Source organism: Polypterus senegalus, chromosome 1 (assembly GCF_016835505.1).
Source record: "Polypterus senegalus isolate Bchr_013 chromosome 1, ASM1683550v1, whole genome shotgun sequence".
Lineage (NCBI taxonomy): Eukaryota > Metazoa > Chordata > Cladistia > Polypteriformes > Polypteridae > Polypterus > Polypterus senegalus.
Window position 1 is genome coordinate 41,627,359 of NC_053154.1, and position 24,639 is coordinate 41,651,997.

The 24,639-nt window shown below is 39.6% G+C and overlaps 1 protein-coding gene across 2 annotated transcripts in view; it reads right to left on the reverse strand.

Moving 5' to 3' along the window:
- Window positions 1-4,922: 4,922 nt before the first annotated feature.
- The window catches only part of LOC120525540 (GMP reductase 2), a 49,454-nt gene continuing 29,737 nt past the window's right edge, over window positions 4,923-24,639 (reverse strand). For both annotated transcript variants that reach the window (XM_039747925.1, XM_039747933.1), the window contains 3 exons: window positions 19,713-19,755; window positions 8,239-8,398; window positions 4,923-7,468 (listed from right to left, as the gene is read on the reverse strand). In XM_039747925.1, coding sequence (XP_039603859.1) covers window positions 7,273-7,468; window positions 8,239-8,398; window positions 19,713-19,755 — 399 coding nt within the window. In that variant the 3' untranslated portion in view covers window positions 4,923-7,272. The remainder of the gene's footprint in view (window positions 7,469-8,238; window positions 8,399-19,712; window positions 19,756-24,639) is intronic.

Consider the following 24,639-nt stretch of genomic DNA (forward strand, 5'->3'; position numbering starts at 1 on the left):
ACCAAAAGTGCCTACAATAGGCATGTGAGCATCATAACTGGACCATGGGATAATGGAAGAAGGTGGTTTGGCTTGATAAATCACATTTCTTTTAAATCATATGGATGGCCAGGTTAAGTGTCCATCATTTACCTGGGGTAGAGATGGCAGCAGGATGCACTATGAGAAGAAAGCAAGCCAGCAGAGGCAGTGTGATATTTTGTGATGTTCTGCTAAGAAACATGGGTCCTCACATTCAAGTAGATGTTACTTTGACATGTGCCACCTTTGCAGACCAGTCCTTCATGGCTATGGTATTTCATGATGGCAGTTGCCTTCTTCTAGCAGGTTAATGCTTCCTGCCACACTGCAAAAACTGTTCAGAAACGGTTTGAGGAACATGACCAAGAGTTCAAAGTGTTGACTTGGTCTTCAAGGTCCTCATTGAGTATCAGTAGGATGTGCTGGAAAAACAAATCCAATCCATGGAGGTTCCACGTCACAACTTGCAGGACTTAAAGGACCTTCAGCTAATGTCTTTTTGACAAATACCACAGGACACCTTCAGAGTTCTTGTGGAGTCCATGCCTTGACAGGTCGGAGCTGTTTTGGCAGCATGAGGGAGGTGGGTCTGACTGCAGCCTGCAATATCTATGACCTATGTCAGGTAATGTCCACAACGTCAGTCACAAAATGCCCTTTGAGTTAGATAACCCTCCCACAACCCTACTCTTACCCACAGTGTAATGTGATGGGCATTTTGTGATGTTGGGGTGTTACATGGCTGACCTCATAGCTACTGCGGTCTGCAATTATACTCTTGGCATGAGGAGGGCCTACATAGTATTGTGCAGGTGAGTTTAATGCTGTGGCCGATTGGTGTGTGCGCGTGTGTATGCAGGTGTGAGTACGCGGAACTGAGTTTATTCTTGTATTATTATTTATTCATTTATTAATTATTGTATTATTTATTCATATTATTTGTCTTATTATTAAAGTGTGTTTGAGTGTAGCAGGTAGTCTACAAGAATGTGTAAATAATGAAGGCTGGCGATTTGAGCACTCAAAGAGATTGTACCTTAGTCACTGTGCAATTGTGAAATTCTTAATAATCGTAACCTGCATGTCGTTTTCCATTCTAACAACTGTAAACAAATTGTGCCCACCCCTGTTTATATATACAGCATATATATATATATATCCATCCATCCATCCATTTTCTAACCCGCTGAAACCGAATACAGGGTCACGGGGGTCTGCTGGAGCCAATCCCAGCCAACACAGGGCACAAGGCAGGAACCAATCCTGGGCAGGGTGCCAACCCACTTATATATATATATAGTATATAAAATATATACAATATAAATTAGCTATAACAAAATGTGAAAAAAAAAGATTAACAAGTCGCTTTACATTTATGTATATGGAAAAAATAAAACGCTACACTTCCTGATGGTGCCGTGAGTAGCACAGACCTCATATGTCAGCGTTCTCGGTTTGAATCTTACATCTGGTCGTTGTCTGTTGGGAGTCTGAATATCCTCCCTGTGTGTCTTTACCTCCAGCCGCTCCAGTTGTCCTCCCACAGGTTATGATAACTGTCAATTCAAATTGGCCCTGTGAGAGTGAGCGGGCCTGCGGGACTGACACCCAGTCCAGGATAAGCTCGTGCTCGCCATGTTTCTAAATTGGATTAAGCAGGTTTGACATAATAGTGTGCAGACGAACTGTCAACTTGGCCAAAAGTCCGCCAGTGTCCGAGACAAGGAATGCACAGGGTGAGACTGGCAATGTATAGCGAACCTTTTTACCTTTTAATTTCTCCTTTTCAGTATCAAAATATCCACTTACTGGGGTAATTATTACAACCACTATCCTAATACTTGGGAGGGCCTCCTGTTGATTTTAAAACAGCCTCAAATCTTCATTGCATGGATTCCACTGGATGTAGGAGACATTTCTTTCAGATTCGGGTTGATGCTGACATGACTGCATCACACAATTTCTGCAGATTTGTCTGCTGCGAATCTCCTGTTCCACCACATTCAGATCCGGTGGCTGGGAAGGCCACTGAAGAACACTCGGCTCATTGTCATCTTCATGAACACCAGTTTGAGACGACACTTGTGACGTGGTGCATTATCATACTGGAAGTGGCCATCAGAAGATGGGTGTGTTGTGGCCATGGACGGAGGGATGTGGTGACCAACAATACTCAAGACAGGCCATGCCATTCAAGTGATGAGCCAGTTAATATCAAACGTGTGCCAATGAAAACACCGTTTATAGTAAGAATTCTTGGAAATAAATAAGGATTAAGCTAATTTTGCAGTTCCTAAATTACATTCTTAAAAGACACAACAGAAGGATCATTTCACTGGGATATTATGTATACTGTACATCTCTGCTGAAAATATTAACTCTGTTAAAATTGTACTGATTAACTATTTAAACAAACGTATCTCCATGTGAACTCCTGCATAATGTTTTAAATGTGTGTGAGAGTTTAATTTGGAAAATGAACTAAAGTGAAGTGGATACATGCATCAATGAGCACAAGTAATCAGTGTGGCACGGAACACAAGACTATCATTTGGAAATTTCATACCAAGGTTTCAAAACTTAAGATTTCATAAAAGGTTACATTTTATATCCTGCTTTAAAAATGTGAGTTTAAATTTTGATTTCACCTTTATAAATTTTGATATCTAAAATTTCATATCAAAACAACCAGTATCTCCTGTTGAATGAATTGTAGCTCATTGCAATATTACGTTATTAAATATCATCATCATCATCATCATCGTCGTCATCACACTTCTCTGGCTTGATGAAGTTGTCTATAGCAACATGCCAAATTAGGCTAACCAGAGCATCTTATCTTCAGCCATTATCTTCCAAAATCTCCTAAAGAAATCCCAGACACTGCCAGTCCAGCAGAGGGATTTGGTGCTACCTCAACAGGCCCAGAGTCTTCTCTCCTCTACGTCATGCCCAGCTACTGCAAAGTCCTCCTACGTTACTACGCTTCTGCCCCAAGCAGTGAGTGAGCTCACCAGTTCTGTACTGGAACCTTATTTTGGCCACGTATGGTCACACTCTCAGTCACTCCCCAGGGCCCCCCTAAGGTGAGAATATGGATGTAGCCTGGTAAACCAAAATATTCTGGAGAAGACATTAGTACTTGCTTTACCAAAACCACCTGCCGCAATGTCCACACTCCTGCCAATGCTCTGAATTGTTTGTCAGTTTCGGTTTCCTCTTCCCTTAGTTATTAAAAAGACCCTCAGGTCCTTGAACTCCTCTACTTGGGGTAGTTTCTCACCTCTTACTTGAATAACCTCTCATTTAGAGGAGCGGATTTTCTTCACCACCACTTTGCACTCGTTTGCCAACTGTACCAGTCTGCACTCGAGATCAACTTTATCTGCCAACTGTAAATGTGCGGTACTTAGATTTCCAGTCTGGATTCTCTCCAATCCTTGGGTGTTGCCTTGTTATTCTTTGAAAACCATAAACCAGGCAGCAAAGACCACTCTAGTCTGCCAGTCTAAAAGGAAACACTCCCACAGTACCCAGTGCATTCAGCAGTTGTGGTCAGGCCTCAGCCACCCCGCTGCATATTGAGCTTTTTAAATCACCACAGCGGCCTTAGCCACTGAGAAGAACTTGACCTAAACTAATGATTCTGGCACTTCCTCACAGGAGGGCAGGCCCACCAGGTTTAAGAGTTCCTCAAAGTTAAAAACTTGACAGCCAGTCTTACTGCTATTGTCCACGATAGGATCTAGAACTGCTACCATGACAGGCAACAACCACCTTTACACTACAGCGTCTTACAGCTACATTCAGTGTTGCGGTCTTAAATATGGTCCATTCAGACACAACGTCCCTATCTTCTGGAGGCGAGAGTTGAACTCATCCTAAACAGAGGCACTTCCTACCTCTTCACAGGAAACCTTCACTTCCCATTTAGGTTTGCAGGAGCTTCCACTGGGTACTCCATCTGAGTAGGTAATCTGTTGACACTTCAGCACTTCTCCTTACTACAATGTTCAGAACATATGGTCTTAAACCTGAAAATAATATGTGTGGACTGTTGGCTGAAAGTCCTCTATTATGAAGTATCCTTATGAATATTGTTGCATTTTTTAATAAATAATCCATTTCTTCACAGATATAATTAAGTATATCAAACTAATAAATAAATGCCTAACACACTAAATCCATTATTGCCAAGTGGGTTCAGGCCAGGAAACTCATTCCTCACAATTTTCCCTTCCATTCTGGACTGAAATCCCCCAGTAGGACTGCAGAGTCCATCGATGGGACCCTTTCAAGCACTGAATACAACATCTCTAAAAAGGCCAAACACTCGAGTTGTCACTTAGTGCAGTCATTTAAATAACAAACAGTCTTATGTGCTTCTCTCTGTAGCTTGAAGTCGAAGTGAAGTGACCATCTCATCTGCTGGATCAAGCTCAGTGGATAGTGTGGAGCTTGCAGGTGTTCCCTGGGACCTCTCCAGAGTACCACTATTGAGTAAGAAGTCTGGCTTCAGAAACAATACTCTGGGTGGACATTGTGTCCAACTATTTATACTTGGTATTTATCAAAATCCTGCACAAGCTCCAGCTCCTTCCCTGCAAGAGAAGTTACATTCCACATCCCAACAATCACTTCCATTGCCATCCCACTTTTGCCTGAAATGGTTTACAACTACTAACCCCCACCCCAGCCCACCCCCCATAAAAAACTTATTTTAAACAAACAAACCTAATGATATTAAAGGCAGCAGGAGAGAGAGAGAGAGAGAGAGAGAGAGAATACTGTTATTAAAGTAAACTGACCTTTTGTAGGGGCTCATGAAGCTTGCCAAACAAGCTGGAGAAAGGCACAGGGATTGTATTTGCTCAAAGTAGTCATGACAATGAAAGACTAAACAAAGCGTACAAATGCTTTAATGTAACATGTGACCTTCCACATAAAGCAACAGAATCTCTAACACTGCAGAAGCTTAAGCCGTTTCTAAAAGTCTAATTTATAGCTCATACTTTTTGGGGCTTACATTAATATTGATAAAAGGTTACACTTTCAGTGCATGTAGACACATTCTATCTGTCAGTCTCATCCATAAAAACAAAGGCAGTCTGAATAGTACATTGTGCACAATTATTATACAACGGTCAAGTTCATTGGTCCAACAGGATATTGCACATCAGCAGTGGTTTAACACAGATGGTCCCCTTTACCAACACAAATAATTTCAGCATTTTTTTTTTTATTAAGTAACATTATTATTATTTCTGGAACACTGACAGGAAGATATACAAAAAGTTTAACCAATCATCTGTCATAATGAATTAAGGTCCCAACCCTAAAGATTTCAGGTAACTTCCACTCATCCATTATCCAACCCGCTATATCCTAACTACAGGGTCACGGGGCATTTCTGGTAACTGTTGTACTAATTGTTAAGACTCGTTACAAAGGATACTGTGACCTGTGATAACTCGTTACAAAGGATACTGTGACCTGTGATACCCTCGATCATCATCAATGACTTAAAGGGGCAACTAACAAATCAATAGCTGCTTTTCCACTGTCAGGCCAAATGTCCCAAGTTCAGGGTGTCTTAGAACATTTGCTTTTCAACTCTCAGTTCCAGAGCTCATTGCAAAGCTTGAGTGGGTCTTCAATTTATGGATTATTACGCTCCAACCTCTCATTACAGTCGAGTACAAAAACTTCAGAATAATGTGTGTAATACATTGCTTTATAAAATACATCCCTGCTACCTGTCTAAATCTGTAAATAAACTGAACTGAAACATGCGTACAAAGTGTTTTGAATGACTGACCTTGAACAGATCCTCAGCCACCACTGAAAAAAAAAAATCAGACCAGAGGACATTATCTACACAGCAGCTGTAGTGATGAAGGCGCAAGGCAGGGAGCGATCCGAGTTAGGAGGCTGCATGCCAAATGTAATGTATTATGTTAGACAAGCGTTACTTTGAAATGCTCTGGGTGAGCCTGAATGTGTTCTCTGTAATACAGCTGGCCAGTTGGTCTGTTAGTTATTCGAGTAGGTCTGTTCTGTGAAATATGCCATCAACAGGGGCCAAGGGTGCCCCATTCACAGCTGGTGCCAGAATAAAGTTAAAAATCCCGTATGTCCCTGATAGTGAATCAGACAGGTAAAGGAAACTGACTGATTGATATACACACACAATATGTGGTTTTAAGTTGACTGTAACATACTGTAAGCCACAAATCTTTTCTTAAGAGGAAACAATAACCCAAACATTTTCAGAGATGTTGTTTTTCAAGCTGCTTCAGTTCAAATATGGCTCCAGAGTATAGGTGAAGTTTTAGTGTTGCTTTCCACCTACGATATACTGTATCTCCGGGTAACCATTAAGCCAGTAGGAGTACCCTAAATACAGAATCCAGTGTTACTAATTATAATGTGAGGAATTTATATGTTTTATTAATTTACGATGTTATCTCGTTTACAAGATACAGCACAATCAGATACTCAAACTAGTGTGCATCACTCTAGCTGCCTGGTGAGCAGAGATTACAACCCAACTGTTTCCCTGAACAAAATGCCATATGCATGGAAATATGAAAAGAACATTCTGTTGTTTTTGTTGCCATATCCCTGGCCTACCAGCAGCGCTCCATTATACAAATAAATAAATAAATATACACAATGCCATTCTTATATCAAATAGGCCTCTCATATAAAATGCATCACAACAAGAACATGCTACAGTGGGATGGCATACAAGGAGTAAAAAACGAATGCCTTTGCATGTCCTGGAAAAATGATATAGACAAATATATGTATAAGAATTTCACTGTACTCTGAACACATGACAATAATGAACCTATTGACCATATACATATAGTTATCATATATGTATACTGTATATCAAGGCATCTCACAAAAATTCAGGAAGCATTCTAGTAAAATAGATCAAACCAACAGGCATGACAATACCCAGCCTAGACAATAGAAAGCATACAAGTCTAAAATAAGTTCTCTATTTTCAAACTTGTACACTATTTCTGTTTGGAACATTCTTCAGAATTTGTGTATTTGGGCCGGTGATTTGAACAACACTTCAATAACAGTAGAGGTTATTTGGCTTGTATAAATCTTAGGACTGTTAAGATGTTAAAGGCTGAACCTGACAACAGCAACAGAAAAGCAGCTAAGAAGATAAAATATATGTAGCAAGGGGTCAAGGTATCTTCCTAAGAAGCTTTGCAGATGTCGTAATCGTTACTGCTGTGATCCTTCTCCAAACACCGTGTTCAGCTGCTGAGTGACTCGAATGAATGTTGTCCTTCTGCTCAATTCTTTCAGCTTTGAGGCACCTACATAAGTGCAGGTAGATCTCAGCCCTCCCAGGATATCCTTTATGGTTTCCTCAGCATCTCCCTTAAAAGGCACCTGCACTGTTTTTCCTTCTGAAGCCCTAAGAAAAGAAAAGGTAGTTTCACTAACTATAAGGAGATGAATCAATCTCCAACCCATCTCACTTTGACTTTGAATGTGTAGACAATGTGTCTGAAGTAATTACATCCACCCTATAAATTCGTTTTTTCAGCTGGACATAGTTCCATATTCTAGGGGTTGAACAGTTTTGGAAGTGGATGATACAATTCATAGATGACTCTCACCATTAGGTAAGTCAACAGGACTATAGGGTGGTCCAGATCTAATTATGCAATTTTCATTACACTATATAACTTATTAAGTTTATTACATGGAAAATCCCGGACCATCGAGAAGTGTGCGAACTGACGACATGAAGAATCGTCTTTGCGCCGAACTGGAATCGTCCCCTCATAAATCAGAGTCATCCAGACGATTTGGTTCTGCATAATTAGATCTGGACTGCCCTGTACAATACCTGGGCCACACTTTTAATACCTTGTTTACTAAACAGCCCAGTACATTTGGTTGAATCAGATGACTAACTGATACATTTAACTGTATTAATATGTGTATAATATATACAGTTAGCATTCACATTTGGCTAGATAACAAAACTGTTATAAACCTGAAAGTAAACATGACAATGATAGTGCAAGAAGACAATCCAAAATGCAAAAAAAATCATCATGGCTGCCTGTTATTTAAACCAAGTTTGGTAGAGTTTAGCTATGAGAAATAAACTATAACTATATAATAACCAAAAACAAGAATAAAGATGCCAGTAAATGAAACCAAAATGAGACCCACCTATAATCGGCAACACCACCTGCGTGTCTCTTCATTGCTGTCTCTGAGCTCATTCCATAAAAAAGTTTGAACTTTTTTCCATCTTTTTCAATGGTCTCCCCTCCACTTTGTGTGTGCCCAGCCAGCATGCCCCCCAGCATAACAAAATCAGCTCCTGCGCCTACAAAAATATGAACATCAGATACACTTTAAGTACACCGAGGCTAGCAAGCATTGAACAACGCATCTGCAACATCACTCTGGAACATTTTTTTTTTCATAATTTCATGCCTATGTTTTGCTATTTTTGATATCATGGTCAAATTTGTCCTTTTCAAGGTACGTATTGCATGAAAAACAAATATTTATTTCACTTTTTTTTTTTGTGAACGTTGAAAGTTGTAAGGTAGCCAGAACTCTAAACTCTATTATGTAATGAGGTCAGCCATTCAAAAGATTAAATTTGTCATCTACTTGAGAGCACTAGATGGAAAATGTAAGCATCATTGCTTAGGAGTTTTTTTTATTAGTCTAATGCAACATCATGCAGAATAATCAATGTGCTCAATAGTCCGTCTTACAATTATTCTGAATATTTTAACTGACGTAGCATACAGTACCTAAACAAAGCATTCACCCCTGAAGAATGTTTTGCATTTTATTGATATACAAGATCGACTCCCAATGGAATTAACTTGGCTTTTTTGACACTGATCAAAAGAAAGATACTATGTAATGAAAAAGTGAAAACAGATCTATGTAAGTTTGTCTAAATTAACTACAAGACACAAGAAATTGATTGCATAGGACACAATTAAGTTTTGCCATATGCAAATCTTTTAGGTCTCTATAATAGGAACTTTATCCAAACATTTTGCAACAAGTCTCTATAATAGGAACTTTATCCAAACATTTTGCAACAATTCCAATAATGTCTTCAAATTATCCTGTGGCTAATTTGCAATTTCTTCCCTGCTAGTGCAACACTGTAGAACAGTGAGTTTCACAGCTTATGCACTGTAGGCTCTCAAAATGGCATCATGTGGTGATGTGTGCTTTAAACACTGTAGGCAGTCACAAAACTCGGGTTCTTCTCCTTCTCCTTCCTCAAATACCCCGCTCTCTGGAGCCCTCAATGTTACTATCTGTGAGGAAAAACTGCATAGGGATGAGATTACTCAAGAATACTGTGAGTGCAAGAGTCAGAGTGACAGAAGGAGTGTGTAAAATAATGATTTGTATACCAAATGCATATTCCTATCCTATGATTATGTGAAAACAATTCTATAATAAATTCGTATCAAAGCAAAACATTCTGGGCATCTCTTGTATGTTTCAGTGTCCGTACATACTGGCATCAGAATTGTGAAATGTGAATTTCTTGCATATAAAATCTGAGGGGTTTCCCCTCTAAAATATTAATATTATTCTAAAATTTCTATTCTAAACTTTAAATTTTTACCTCTGGCAGTTTACTGCTGACCTCTTCTCCATTTTAGGTCATTTGTTGTCTTTCAACTTTTAAATTTGAAGAAACACTGAGGTGTTCTAAAACTACAGTAAAAAATACAGTAGTGTATTTATGCCTAAAAATTGAAGTGCTACAGTATTTTAGCACAATTACTTTGCTGCAATAATAAATAAATAGTATTAGTTTGGAGTTCCTGAGTAAAATATTTAGTTGAACATTTTCTGGCACAGTGTACAGCACTAAATCTGTTCCTACAATGATTAATAAAGCCGGAGAACACTGAAATGGATCCTCTAAAATTCCTCTCATCTGTCCCGAATGTAACTTTGCTCTGTTTACAGACTACTGTTTTCAATCGAGGACGTAGGTTTTGCTTTCAGTCAGTAGTTTGTTAATTTTAAGATATTTTCAATCACTGTCTTTTCATAGATAAACCTTTAACTCATCAGTTGCATTATTATGGTAGAGAAATTGTTTTGTGCAGAGCATATGGACATATTAAGAATTTTTTGCATTTTATTATTATTGATAGCCAATGACAGCTAAATTCTCCCTTCAACATCAACAGTTAGACGCTTACTTTTTCCAACGCCAGAATTGCTTAAAGTGTAAATGACTAAAGGATGCATTTTGCAGTCATCTGCTGCTGCTTCCAAACAAAGTCTCAGTAGTGTCTGATGTACAGCACTACCCTCCATAGACTTACTGTTACTTATCATCAGTAAGTGCTTTTTCAGGACAAAAAATTCTAAGCCCTGTCCATACTACTTTTTTTTTAAAATTAGACACTGGTCTCTATTTTTGCCTTTTGTCCACACTTCCCGGCATTTTCAACCTTCAAAAATAAAGACTTTTAAAAACACTCTTCAGAGTCATGTACTTCTAAAAATGCTGGCTCTGTGAGTTTTTAAACACCTACTCTAAATGTGCTCCGATTTGTTTTTAGCGTACTGTATAACTAGCCCAGCTCTGACTGGATCCTGTCAATTACGACCTCTCATTCCCTGAGTGGTCACCGTTCAAGGAAAAAATAATAATATATATTCCCATACAGTGGACAATGAAGACTCTCTTTCCATGGTACTTGATGTGTTTCTTACCTGTATGCATTGAAATGGGAGTTCTGAACAGTCTGAATGATGCATACATGCACACAAGTCTAATAATTTACTGGTCGTTTAGAATCTTTTCACCAATGTGCACATAACCAATGTAGGCAAAAGTCTACATCATATGTGTCATCTGTCATAAACAACACTACTACAGATACAGATTTGTTTGATTTAAGAATGCTGTTTTTTAATGAAAACATAGTAGTGTGGACGTAGACTAACTTGGCCTTCCGCATTGATGTACTATCTAATACTGGATTTGAAGATCTAGTAACACTGTTTTCCAGCTGTTGTCCTTTCATTCCTTTTTGTTATTCCTCATCATCTTTGTCACTGTGTGTTTAGAGAAGATGAAAGAGAGTCCCCTTCCTTTTAAACTTCTTTAAATATGGACCTAATGGTGCCATGTGGTACATATATGTTATTTGGGTAACTTTGTATTCACTGTACTCTTTAATTAGGTGATTATTTGTCTTTTCCTACGGGGAAGGAGCTTCGTATGTGTGAGAAAAGAAAATGCAAACAAACATTCCTAGAACAAAGCCATTTTTAAAAAATGTAGAAAGTCACTGCAATTCAAATGTTGCTTTATTTTCATTACTAACAAAGTGTACATTAAATACCAATGTTTTTTATAAAGAAAAAAATACACTAATTTAAAGTGACTTGTCTAAAATAATTTTATTGAAATAAACGTCTGCAGTTTCCCATTTTCACTTGTATAAAATGTCATTATCTGTGCAATCCATTTGGGACGATGTGTTGGTTCACGTTTATCACTGGCACCAATTCTTTTTCAGTCTGTGCTAAAGTACTGCAAAGGTGCCATTGACTATAGACAGACAGTCACTAGTGAAGACACAAATACACTCAAAGCTTTCATTCTCTGATCACATACCGTCCACTGAAATAAAGAGTGAATGCTAGTAAACTTTAGTTTTTTTTAATTTCTTAGGTACACACTTTCATCTTTTTCAACTTGTTTTTCTTTACTTTTTCTAAACTGGTTGTAATAAAGTCAGAAGCATTAAAGTTGACAGAATTATAAGATAAAATGAAAACAGCAAAGCAAATACAAACTTTGTTTCCTTATTAACACACACAAGGAACTGCACCATGGAAATGTACAAAGAAGTAACCCGCGGCCAAGTTTAGATGATGTCCTAATGTGTGTTATGTACCGTAACTGCATTTTCACAATTAAAAAATATTTAAGTGAGATAAATTGAGTCAAGAATTTATTATACGTGACAGCTTGCCTCATTTTTGCCTGTGGGAATATGATTTCAATTTTAACTTTAGTCAAATAAAAAAATGCATTAAAAAATTATAACATATGATGGAATTGAATAAAAATGTTTAATATTGAAACCATTTATATAAATTACAATATTTTCCCATCTTGACGCAAGTACTGGGATAACTCATTACATGTGGTCAAAATCTCAACCCTAATTTATACTGCAATGAACCTACGCTCCAGGTCGAATATACTCCAATTGTACCTGTAGTGGCTGGAAATAAAAAGCTCTAGAGCATTGCATCTATGAACTGAAAAAAGTGGAAATAAAGAAATAAATGTTATGTTTCCCACCTGCTTTTTTAATATTTTAAAGCATTTTCAATGCAGTCATTACTAATAGCACTACAGTAAATATTTTATAAAATGTAATTCAGTGCATCCATTATTTACACCTGAGCATATTCAAAAATGAAAATTGCACATCTAAATACAAATGATAAAAAGAACAGTAGATAAAAATAAAAATAATCTTTTGTAACAAAGCAGAAATTCAGTTTCACAGCACAAAAAATATATATTTTTGTTAAATGCACTATATTGCAGATTTTTATGGCATGTGCTTATCTAGTTTACCATTATAGTTATGGCCACAGCATTTTGTCGTCTGACATTTCTCAGTACACAATATAATTTTCTAGGTTCTTTATGGTTTTGTTTGATTTATTTTCTCTATATACTGCCTGATAAGTTATTAGGTGATCTGAGTAGTGTTCTTGAACCTTGAGAACAACACTGTATTAATATAAACTTTCATAGCATTTTAAACATTGTAAACATTTAAAAAAATGACTTTGCAATCATAACAGGAAAACACAAAAGATATCAAAGCACTGTAATGCACTGAATATGTATAAAATATCATGTTAAATCTTGTGATACAGTAAAATTACAGTATATGCAAAGCACATACATAAAAGCCACAAAATATTTACAACATATATGTCAATTGTTTCAATGCACCTCAATAGCTACTCAAGAAAATGATTAGTCACAGTAACAAAACACTGAGAAAGGACTCGCTTCAGTCAGTCAGGCAGGCAGTCATCCAACCCGCTATATCCTAACACAGGGTCACGGGGGTCTGCTGGAGCCAATCCCAGCCAACACAGGACGCAAGGCAGGAACAAATCCCAGGCAGGGCACCAACCCACCGCAGGACACACACAAACACACACACACACACTAGGGACAATTTAGGATCGCTAATCCACCTAACCTGCATGTCTTTGGACTGTGGGAGGAAACCCACGCAGACACGGGGAGAACATGCAAACTCCACACAGGGAGACCCCAGGCAGCGAACCGAGGTCTCCTTACTGCGAGGCAGCAGCGCTACCACTGCGCCACCCAACTCGCTTCATATAATGTTTAAAATGTTTTGTCATGTATCCATAATCACTCTTCCTTAAAAGAACATTGCTTTTTCTAGTGCACTATGAGATTTCCATTAATTTCGTGGATAAATCTCATCTTCCAAATCAAACTCTGTTTTGAGATGTAGTCACTTTTAGCAACATATGCTAAACCTTCTGTGGGTAAGAAATTTCACCACAGAAGACAAAGATAAAATGTCAAGGTAGAAATTAGTCTGAGCATGGAGATCCAAGGTATGTTTTATTTTTTCACCTTAACAGCATGGATATGTACAAAAGTGTTAAATTACAATGTGTCAAGTGTCAAATTTCAAATGCTGCTGTAACAGCTCTTCACTCCTTTGACAATAATTTAGCTAAGATTATATTCTATTAGAAATTAAATTTGGATTGAAAAAGAAATCAATTACAAATTCTACATTAGAGAATTGACATTCTAATACTTTTTATTTACTCAGAGCTAAAAGTTTTTAAACAAAAATAATCAATAAAACTAACCTCTTTTAAAATGTTATGCTCAGATACGAATGTACAGTAACTTGAGATATAAAGATCACAAAATATTTTAGACAGCATGCTGGACTTAATTTTAAGGCATTGCAGTGAATCATAGCATGAGAACTGTTGTGATTACTACAAACCTGCTCATAAATGATTACATTCACGTTCCAGTCATGGATGGGGCACCTGCCACTGAGAATTACCACACTGACAGGTATACTTGATTATTTTAAAGTTGCCATTTCTCTATGTCTTCTGATGGCACAAAACAGAGTATGCAAAGAAAAATTCATGCAGACATGGGGATGGGTGGGACAACACAGTGTGTAACTAGTCTAAGAAGGCAGCAGCACTAATCACAGTACATGTGTGCAGCCTGATAAAAACCTTAAACACTGAACTAATGAAATATAACATATAACATTTTGGATATATTCTTAAGCAAACAATATTGCTTCATTGTAGATGTTAGTCAGCTGTAACACCCTTTAATTCCCCAGTGCAATAGCTGCCAATGGTGTTCCCACTTCACAGAAGTCACTAGTTATTACTGTCAAAAATATAGTCTTCAGTAAAAAGTCCACTTTTAGAGGCAAGAAGCAGATTAATTTATGAAGTGTAAATTTACATCTTTTCTGTCTATCAGGCTACTGATGTAATCAGTGCTTTAACAGACAGTTTAATGCAGTCAGCTCTGGACTATGAGGGAAACAATTTAAGTGGTTTAAAGATTAACCATATGACAAGGGTCAACAACAACATTTATTTATATAGCACATTTTCATACAAATAATGTAGCTCAAAGTGCTTTACATGATGAAGAAAGAGAAAAAAGACAAAGTAAGAACTAGGGAATCCATTCCCAGACGAGTTTATCCATTCCCGGTAATTCTGGAACCCCGCAGGTCATTCCTGGGAATGACACAGTGCACGGGCATCTCACATGTGAACGGTTTTAGAATGACCGACACTTATTTTTTAATAAAACTACTGCAATATGTTGACACCAATAAAAGACTAACCTTAACTACAAGCAGTTCATGTTGTCATATAAGTACATGTATCTAGTTCAGGGGTGCCCACACTTTTTCAGCTTGCGAGCCACTTTTAAAATGACCAAGCGAAATGATCTACCTACATTAAAAATGCTATATTATATTTATTTATATATATATATATATATATATATATATATATATATATATATATATATATATATTTATAGCAGGGGTCCTCAATCACAGTCCTGGAGGGCCGCAGGTTTTCGTTCTAGCCCGGTTGCTTAATTAGAAAGCAATCCTTGCCAATAATTTATTTGCATGGCTTATTAGTGCTTTAACTCGGTAAAGTCAGGTAATTCTCATATCCTAGATTTTTTTCCCCTTTTAAATTATATCATCCAAATGATTTGAAGGCTGAAATGGATGAGTAATACTCAGTCCTTCACTTTTTTCTCTTCACTTTCCTTCCAAGTATTTAATTAAACCCAACAGTACATGATAAACACACACGGGTGTAAATGGTAACAAGCTAAATGGAGAAATGCTGGTCTCTTTTGTCATTTGCATGTTATTGCTAATTAGGTGCAATTAAAACTAAGAATACAGCTGCTTAAGACTAAAATAAGCAATAAGAGTTCAAAATCTTAACAAGCAAGACAACTAAAGTGAAGCAGAAGTGTTACTCGAGCAATAAGTGCTTCTTATTAAGCAATTGGGTTGGAGCAAAAACCTGCAGCCACTGCGGCCCTCCAGGACCGTGATTGAGGACCCCTGATATATAGCATAGTTTTACTGTCAAATAATGCAAAGAGTACGCGACACGTGTTTCGCCCTTTACGTTGCTCCATGGCATGTGGTTCGTGTATTTGACAGCATGTAGATTGGTGTAATTACATTCATGGCATTCATAGTCTGAATTCGCAATCTGATTGTATGGGTGCTTGTGGGATGACCAGTGTGTTAGAAGGAAAGAGATCTCAGACTGGCCACCCTGTATGTCAATCAAGTGGCAAATGCCATAGGGAGGATATATGATAGACTAACGTTTAAAAAAAATGTTTTTGAATGCAACGTGATCTACCTGTTCAGATACTGATACACTTGTTCTAAATAACGCCCGCGCTTGCTGTTGCTCTGAAACACCACCATTTCATCTTTTACTGATGCATCCAGTTTCTTGTCATCATTCTGTGATGGCAAGTTTCTTGGCACAGATAATGCGGATGCAACAGACTGAGACATTGCAATTTCAAGTTGCTGTTCAAAGCTGTTGTCTGACAGACGTCAATGAAGTCTGCCCTGTCCCGGCATTTGTGAGCTGCTGAGTGCAGACTCCTCCCAGTCCACTATTCTCAGTCTTAGTCAGAGCCGGGAGATTGACGACTACTGCTGTTTGACTGAATGAATCTGCAAAACACTGCACCGTGGGCCAAAAAACCGTGCTACTTAATTATTTTCAACTATAACTCTGTTATTTCTTGATCGATTTTTACACGCTACATATGCGAGCTTAGCCGATCCCGGGAATTACAGCAGTTTCATTCCCAGGAATGCGGGAATGAAAAATGTCCGGGAATCCCAAGCTTGGGGAATGGATTCCCTAGTAAGAACACTAATTAACATAGGGTCAAGACTGGGGCTTTAGGCAGCTGGGTAGAGAACAGCAGCTGAGCTTTAGAACATCCCTGGTAGAGTGTTCTCTAGCCATGGAAACTCTAAACTGAGGAGCTACATCATACAGTAGACATAAGTGATGCGGTGAACCGTGGAAAAACTGGTAGTAGGGGTGACTACAAGGATAGAGAAGAAAAACTTAAAAGCCCCATTCAGTCAGTCCACTGCTGAGTGGAGTTAGAAGGAGTGCTAGTGGCATTAACTTGACTGGTGGATTGGAGACAGATAACAGATAAACAGAGGGTGGAAACAGGAGGAGAACAAAGGTAGGAAAGTGGGCTAGCCACCCTATGAAAAAGAAAAGTTTTTTGCTTCGTTTTTTCTGCTTACTCTGTATCTTGTGTCTCAAGTTAAACTACTGTATATCCTTCTGGTTTTGTTTTTTTGTATAAATAAATTAGGCGCGTGTGTGGGTGCTGAAATACACAGACAAATACCCGGGTGCCAGTTCAAATATCAAAATCACTATTTAGGTATTGCAATTTTATTTAATTATAGGAAATCCGGTTAAAAAAAAAAGTCAAAAATGCAGTATTTTGATGAAGAAAACACACTGTGGTTATGTGCCAAATCTGTAATGCAAGACTTCCATGTAACATTTCAACCAGTTCAAAGTTGAATTACATAGGACTGAAGAGTCTGGCAAATTCTCTCGAATAACAGTTTGCTGTACCCAAGAAGAAACGAAATATGAAAGTTGTCAATATTAGGCTCAATCTTTTTGATTAACTTTGTACTCTAATATCCTTGAAAGGTGGGATTTATTTTTGTTTTTTTTCCAGTTGACCAAATGTATTACCCTTTTGAATATTGAAATATCAGAATTAGTCAGAATGATCACCCCTAAAATAAGATTATTCATTTTTGAATAGTTTGGCTTCCTGACATTATTTGGGGCTCATGGCAACTCAAGAGAATCCCCCATGGATCCCAAACATTATAAAATAATAATAAACAGTATCATATAGTAAATACATTTTATGTGAGCTGAATTATGTTTGTTTTATTCGATGTTAATGTTGATTTATTTTTTATAATTATGTCTTTCATTTTTCTATTCTTTAATATGTAAAGCACTTTGAGCTACTGTTTGTATGAAAATGTGCTATATAAATAAATGTTGTTGTTGTTGTTTTCTTTCTTTTGTGTGCATGTGTGTTTGAACCATAGTGCCTTTATGGGTAACTCTTTCAACTGAACAGTTTATATTTTCTTCATTGCTTGTGGCAATAAACTAAAAAAACTGATAAAGTATGGAATTATGCTCATGCCCAACTACAAAGAGAGACCAGGGATTTTGATATAATGAAACAGAAGGGAATACATCTAAAATATTAGGTGTTATTTAATTTAAATTACATAAGACAGTTATATCCTTGCATCATTAAATTATTTCTAAGACAGAGGCATCCCTGCAATTGGAGCACTGGTGTAATTACTGGAGTAACTGAATAAGTAATGAACTTGTTTCAATAATTGAATATATTGCTAAAATGTTAACAACAAAGTCAACTTACTTATCATAATCAAAATTTTCAAATTTGTCCATGATATGCTCAATGAGATTTCCTATATAGAGAAACATTTATTTCTGGAGTATATGGATTTTTTTGTACCTCGCACTGCTAGCCTGTTTCTAGGTTGCAAGGGCAGCCTTTGGACCCTATAGTGTTCTGGGCATACCTTTGCTCAAGTGTGCACATGTGTAGGTTGCACTTTTCTTTGGAACCTGAAGGCTCCAACTCTCCAAAGCAACAAATTAAAGGGTGTGTGAACTTGTATACCTTGCTATTTTGGAGTAGTTGTCATCATTACCATGAATTATGTCAATTACCTATTGTCCACTTTGCCCTTTGAACCAAAATTGGATATTTATAAATATTCATTTGCCATTTGTGCTTTATTGGTGTTCAGTATTTCTTGTTTAGACATGAGTGTGTTCATCCTGTGATTAACTGGTGCCCTGTCCTAGGATTTTTTGTGCTTTGTACCCTATATGCTTTCTGAGATAGACTCCAGCCCCTCACAATCCTGCTCAGGAGCCTGCTCTGGATTAAGTAGGCTTTGAAAATAGCATGGTATGCTATGCTGACAGATCTTCATTTTGCATGGGATTTTAAAATGGCAATTTTCAGGTGACATTTTATCATCACTAATATGCTGGTAGCCCAATACATTGTGAAACACAAGGTCTTCTCCCGCTCACTCACACAACGTTTACAGGAGGCAATAGATTTTCTCAGCTACCCACCAACACCGCTGTTCCTGTCCTCAATGGCTACCTTTCATATGGCTCCAAAGATCTTTTCTCTGCCATGTCCACTGCTTGCACATTCAAGCCAATGTCTGTGCCCCATACTGCTTACTTAGGGTCAGGAGATGATCCATCTGCACTCAATTTCCCTAACTTTATCATCCATTCTAAGGCAGAATTCTTCCTGAGACTCACCAGTGGCCATGTACCTAGGACAATGGATTTAAACATTGGACCAGGCCTCTTAACTTCTGTTTTTTAAGGCTTGACCATCTATCTATCTCTCACTCAGTCAGCCCATCTTCATAACCTATATTCTACTTTCTCCCATATACTGGAAGAGGCTTGGTTTAAGATGAGCATTGATGTCATCGTCACCTTGTCTTCAGCTCCTCCCCTTTCAGTGCCAGCACATAAAACTTGACAATAACCAAGTAGTCTTAATCAATTAAAGACCAAGTTGTAGGAGAACTCATTAGTGCTGTCACCAGAAATCACAATATTGTACAATGAAGCATTGTTTTGTTTTGTACTATTCTCTTGGTGAATTCTATGGGGCTTCCAAATATCAAACTCAAACTTTTCATATGCTTCATTTTATTGCTTTTTACATTACAGTGTATGAATAAAACCAACAACCATGAGATGTAGCTTGTTACTAATTAATATGGTTTATAGCTATTGTTTTCTTTTCTAAAATGGAAACAAATATCAATGCATACCAACTCTGTTTCCCTAGTCATTTAAACAGATAGGTCAGCATAATAAAACCCCACAAAATTAATTTTACAGAGAATGAAACATACCAAAAGCCTTGGCAACATCCCCGGGACATGTGCAACCACCATCCTAAGGAAAAGAAAAAGTAAATGAAAGTTCAGTAAATAATGATCTTTTAGCTATTTCTGTTTGAGTGAGAAACTATAGTTCAGAAAAACAAGCACTAGATATTGTAGGGGCATAACAATGTTTCTTAGAGCTAATATTAAAATGGATAAGAAAAGAAGAGATTAGTAACAGAACCATAAGAGGAAAATAAGTAGCACGTTCAAAGGTCAGTTTTATTTAGAACAAAAATACTGAATGGAAAAACACTAAAAACACAAAGTATCAAAATTTAAAAATAATGTTTTGGCAGAACAAACTACTGCCATCTTCACTAGTTGTATCTGAAAAGGAAATATTAATCATAATACTAAGGGGGACCTCAAAATTCCTGGAATCATGCAAGAGTATGGTGTAGTTATTGAATATGCTGCTAGGTATCGTTTGCCTATAAACCTGGTTAATCAGTCTACCAACTAGCACTGTGCTGAGTTGACCAAGTACGTATTTCTGCTAATTATTCTACAATTGCACAAGTTGGCTTTGGCAATTTTCTAAGCCATCAGAGCAGATTTTCAAGAGACAATGTGAAATATAGGAAAAAATACCAGAGGCCCTAGACATGGTGATAAAAAGTAAGTACAGTACAGGAAATAAATCCATCCATCCATCCTCTTCCGCTTATCCGAGGTCGGGTCGCGGGGGTAGCAGCTTAAGCAGAGAGGTCCAGACTTCCCTCTCCCCGGCCACTTCTTCCAGCTCTTCCGGGAGAATCCCAAGGTGTTCCCAGGCCAGCTGGGAGACATAGTCCCTCCAGTGTGTCCTGGGTCTTCCCCGGTTGGACGTGCCCGGAACACTTCACCAGGGAGGCGTCCAGGAGGCATCCTGATCAGATGCCAGAGCCACCTCATCTGACTCCTCTCGATGCGGAGGAGTAGCGGCTCTACTCTGAACCCCTCCCAGATGACTGAGCTTCTCACCCTATCTTTAAGGGAAAACCCAGACAACCTGTGGAGGAAACTCATTTCAGCCGCTTGTATTCGCGATCTCATTCTTTCAGTCACTACCCATAGCTCATGACCATAGGTGAGGGTAGGAACGTAGATCGACTGGTAAATTGAGAGCTTTGCCTTACGGCTCAGCTCCTTTTCGACCACGACAGACTGATGTAGAGCCCGCATCACTGTGGATGCCGCACCGATCTGCCTGTCGATCTCACGGTCCATTCTTCCCTCACTCGTGAACAAGACCCCGAGATACTTGAACTCCTCCACTTGGGGCAGGATCTCACCCCCAGTCCTGAGAGGGCACTCCGGCTGAGGACCATGGTCTCGGATTTGGAGGTGCTGATTCTCATCCCAGCCGCTTCACACTCAGCTGCGAACCGCTCCAGACAGAGCTGAAGATCACGGCCTGATGAAGCAAACAGGACAACATCATCTGCAAAAAGCAGTGACCCAATCCTGAGTCCACCAAACCGGACACCTTCAACACCCTGGCTGCGCCTGGAAATTCTGTCCATAAAAGTTATGAACAGAATCGGTGACAAAGGACAGCCTTGGCGGAGTCCAACTCTCACTGGAAACGGGCTTGACTTACTGCCGGCAATGCGGACCAAGCTCTGACACCGGTTGTACAGGGACTGAACAGCCCTTATCAGGGGGTCCGGTACCCCATACTCCCGGAGCTCCCCCCACAGTATTCCCCGAGGGACACGGTCTAACACCTTTTCCAAGTTCACAAAACACATGTAGACTTGTTGGGCAAACTCCCATGCACCCTCCAGGATTCTGTTAAGGGTGTAGAGCTGGTCCACTGTTCCGACCAGGACCGAAAACCACACTGTTCCTCCTGAATCCGAGGTTCGACTATCCGACGGACCCTCCTCTCCAGAACCCCCGAATAGACTTTTCCAGGGAGGCTGAGGAGTGTGATCCCTCTATAGTTGGAACACACCCTCCGGTCCCCCTTTTTAAAGAGGGGGACCACCACCCCGGTCTGCCAATCCAGAGGCACTGTCCCTGATGTCCATGCGATGTTGCAGAGATGTGTCAACAAAGACAGTCCTACAGCATCCAGAGTCTTAAGGAACTCCGGGCGTATCTCATCCACCCCCGGGGCCCTGCCACCAAGGAGTTTTTTGACCACCTCGGTGACTTCAGTCCCAGAGATGGGAGAGCCCACCTCAGAGTCCCCAGGCTCTGCTTCCTCATTGGAAGGCATGTTAGTGGGATTGAGGAGGTCTTCGAAGTACTCCCCACCGACCCACAACGTCCCAAGTCGAGGTCAGCAGCACACCATCCCCATCATATACGGTGTTGACACTGCACTGCTTCCCCCTCCTGAGACGCCGGATGGTGGACCAGAATCTCCTCAAAGCCGTCCGAAAGTCGTTCTCCATGGCCTTCCAAACTCCTCCCATGCCCGAGGTTTTGCCTCAGCAACAACCGAAGCCGCATTCGCTTGGCCTGCCAGTACCTATCGGCTACCTCCAGAGACCCACAACACAAAAAGGTCCTATAGGACTCCTTCTTCAGCTTGACGGCATCCCTCACCGCCGGTGTCCACCAACAGGTTCAGGGATTGCCGCCACGACAGGCACCGGCCACCTTGTGGCCACAACTCCAGTCAGCCGCCTCAACAATAGAGGCACGGAACATGGCCCATTCGGACTCAATGTCCCCCACCTCCCTCGGGACGTGGTTGAAGTTCTGCTGGAGGTGGGAGTTGAAGCTAATTCTGACAGGGGACTCTGCCAGCCGTTCTCAGCAGACCCTCACAACACGTTTGGGCCTACCAGGTCTGACCGGCATCTTCCCCCACTTATACTTGAACATGGTGTTCGCTATGGACAATCCGTGACGAGCACAGAAGTCCAATAACAAAATACCGCTTGGGTTCAGATCGGGGGGGCCATTCCTCCCAATCACGCCCTTCCAGGTCTCACTGTCATTGCCCACGTGAGCATTGAAGTCTCCCAGCAAAACGAGGGAATCCCCAGAAGGTATGCCCTCTAGCACCCCCAGAGACTCCAAAAAGGGTGGATACTCCAAACTGCCGTTCGGCGCATATGCACAAACAACAGTCAGGACCCTTCCCCCCACACGAAGGTGGATGGAGGCCACCCTCTCGTCCACCGGGGTAAACCCCAATGCACAGGCTCCAAGTCGGGAGGCAATAAGTATGCCCACACCTGCTCGGCGCCTCTCACCAGGGGCAACTCCAGAGTGGTAGAGAGTCCAGCCCCTCTCAAGGAGATTGGTTCCAGAGTCCAAGCTGTGCGTCGAGGTGAGTCTGACTATATCTAGCCAGAAGCTCTCGACCTTGTGCACCAGCTCAGGCTCCTTCCCCTTCAGAGAGGTGACATTCCAGGTCCCAAGAGCCAGCTTCTGTAGCTGAGGATCGGACCACCAAGGACCCTGCCTTTGGCCACCACCCAACTCACACTGCACCCAACCTCCTTGGCCCCTCCCATAGGTGGTGAGCCCATGGGAAGAGTACAGGAAATGTTAACTGGAATGAAAGGATACTGAAAGGGAGTTACTGTAAGTTTTATAATAAAGGTGTTTTGTTTTTCTTCAAAACTTTAGGGAAATTTTTGGGTACCCCCTTGTACATTAAATTCAAGCTAGTAGTTTATAGAATTTAAGATGTCTGGTCTAGAAGTAATCAGTGAATATTAATTCATTTTTTCAACGCTTGATGGACCAAACCATTTATAAATCATCTATCAACGATCTCCTAAACTTATGCATGCAGGAGTGGGATAAGTAGAGAGGAAGTGAATTAAAGATCAGATGTGCAAGTACATAACAACCCAGTAAGAAATGACACCTTTTTGATTATAAGCAGCAGTTTCATATTTTGTATCTTTGCTCAGCAAGGGCTCATCGTCTTCCCTATAACAGGATGTCCTCCTGCCTCATGTGTAGCCCTTGACAAAAGTCTCAAGTATCTGACTAATTCAAAGAGGAATTCTATTCCTTAGACACAATATGCTTGAAGATTGAGGAGATTATACAGTCCATCAAACTAATTTGCTTAACTAATACTGAAGTTTGCCCCATACTCCATCCAAATCTATTTAAAAGTTATTTGGCTTGGTAGTTGGTTCCACATCCCCGCAGCATTTTGTGTAAAGGAATGCTTCCAGGCTTGTGACTCTTTACATATTCAAAAGAATTCCTTATTCCTAATTGATGCATATTAAGTTAAGTCCCATTATAGCAATACCAAAGTAACAACATTTTCAGAATAATGAATACTTTTTGTTGGTCCAGACAAATATTTATACGACACTGATTTTTTAACAAAATGTAAATTTCAGTGGTTTTTCTACCAAGAATGACCATTGAAGATGACAATGCAATACAAAAAATACTTAACGCTGTGCCTACACTTTTGCCGAGTCTCGAAAACCCTGCAACAGGCTGTCTCTTTCTTGCTAGACGAAAAGAAAGTGAGTCTGTTGAGAAATTTCCTGTCTCAGAGAAGCTTGGCGAGAGTGCAGACGTAACATCACCACACATAGCCGAATTCTGAGTCAGTGCACACTCCACCAAACATCTGTGTGGGTACTTCTGTTGTGTGTGGATATTTACTGCACCAGTTTACACTGGAAAAAAAAAAAGCCATGTAAAGTGTCATTTTCTTTCTGTATGCATACCTGTATCTCTATAAAAAAAAAAAGCGCATACCCCCATGACTACAACTGGAGGGGTTGGCTGCGGACTAGTTGGAGTGAGACACTGGCTCTGTGACTGGCTTTCATGAAAGCTTGCCACAAACTGCCCCCGACTCGCTAAGATTATGCAAACGAAGATTACGACTGAAAAATGTTGGAAAAGTTGTGTAATGTGACATGGCCTTAAATTTGACAGACCTAGTGATTTTCAGTCATCTAAATTG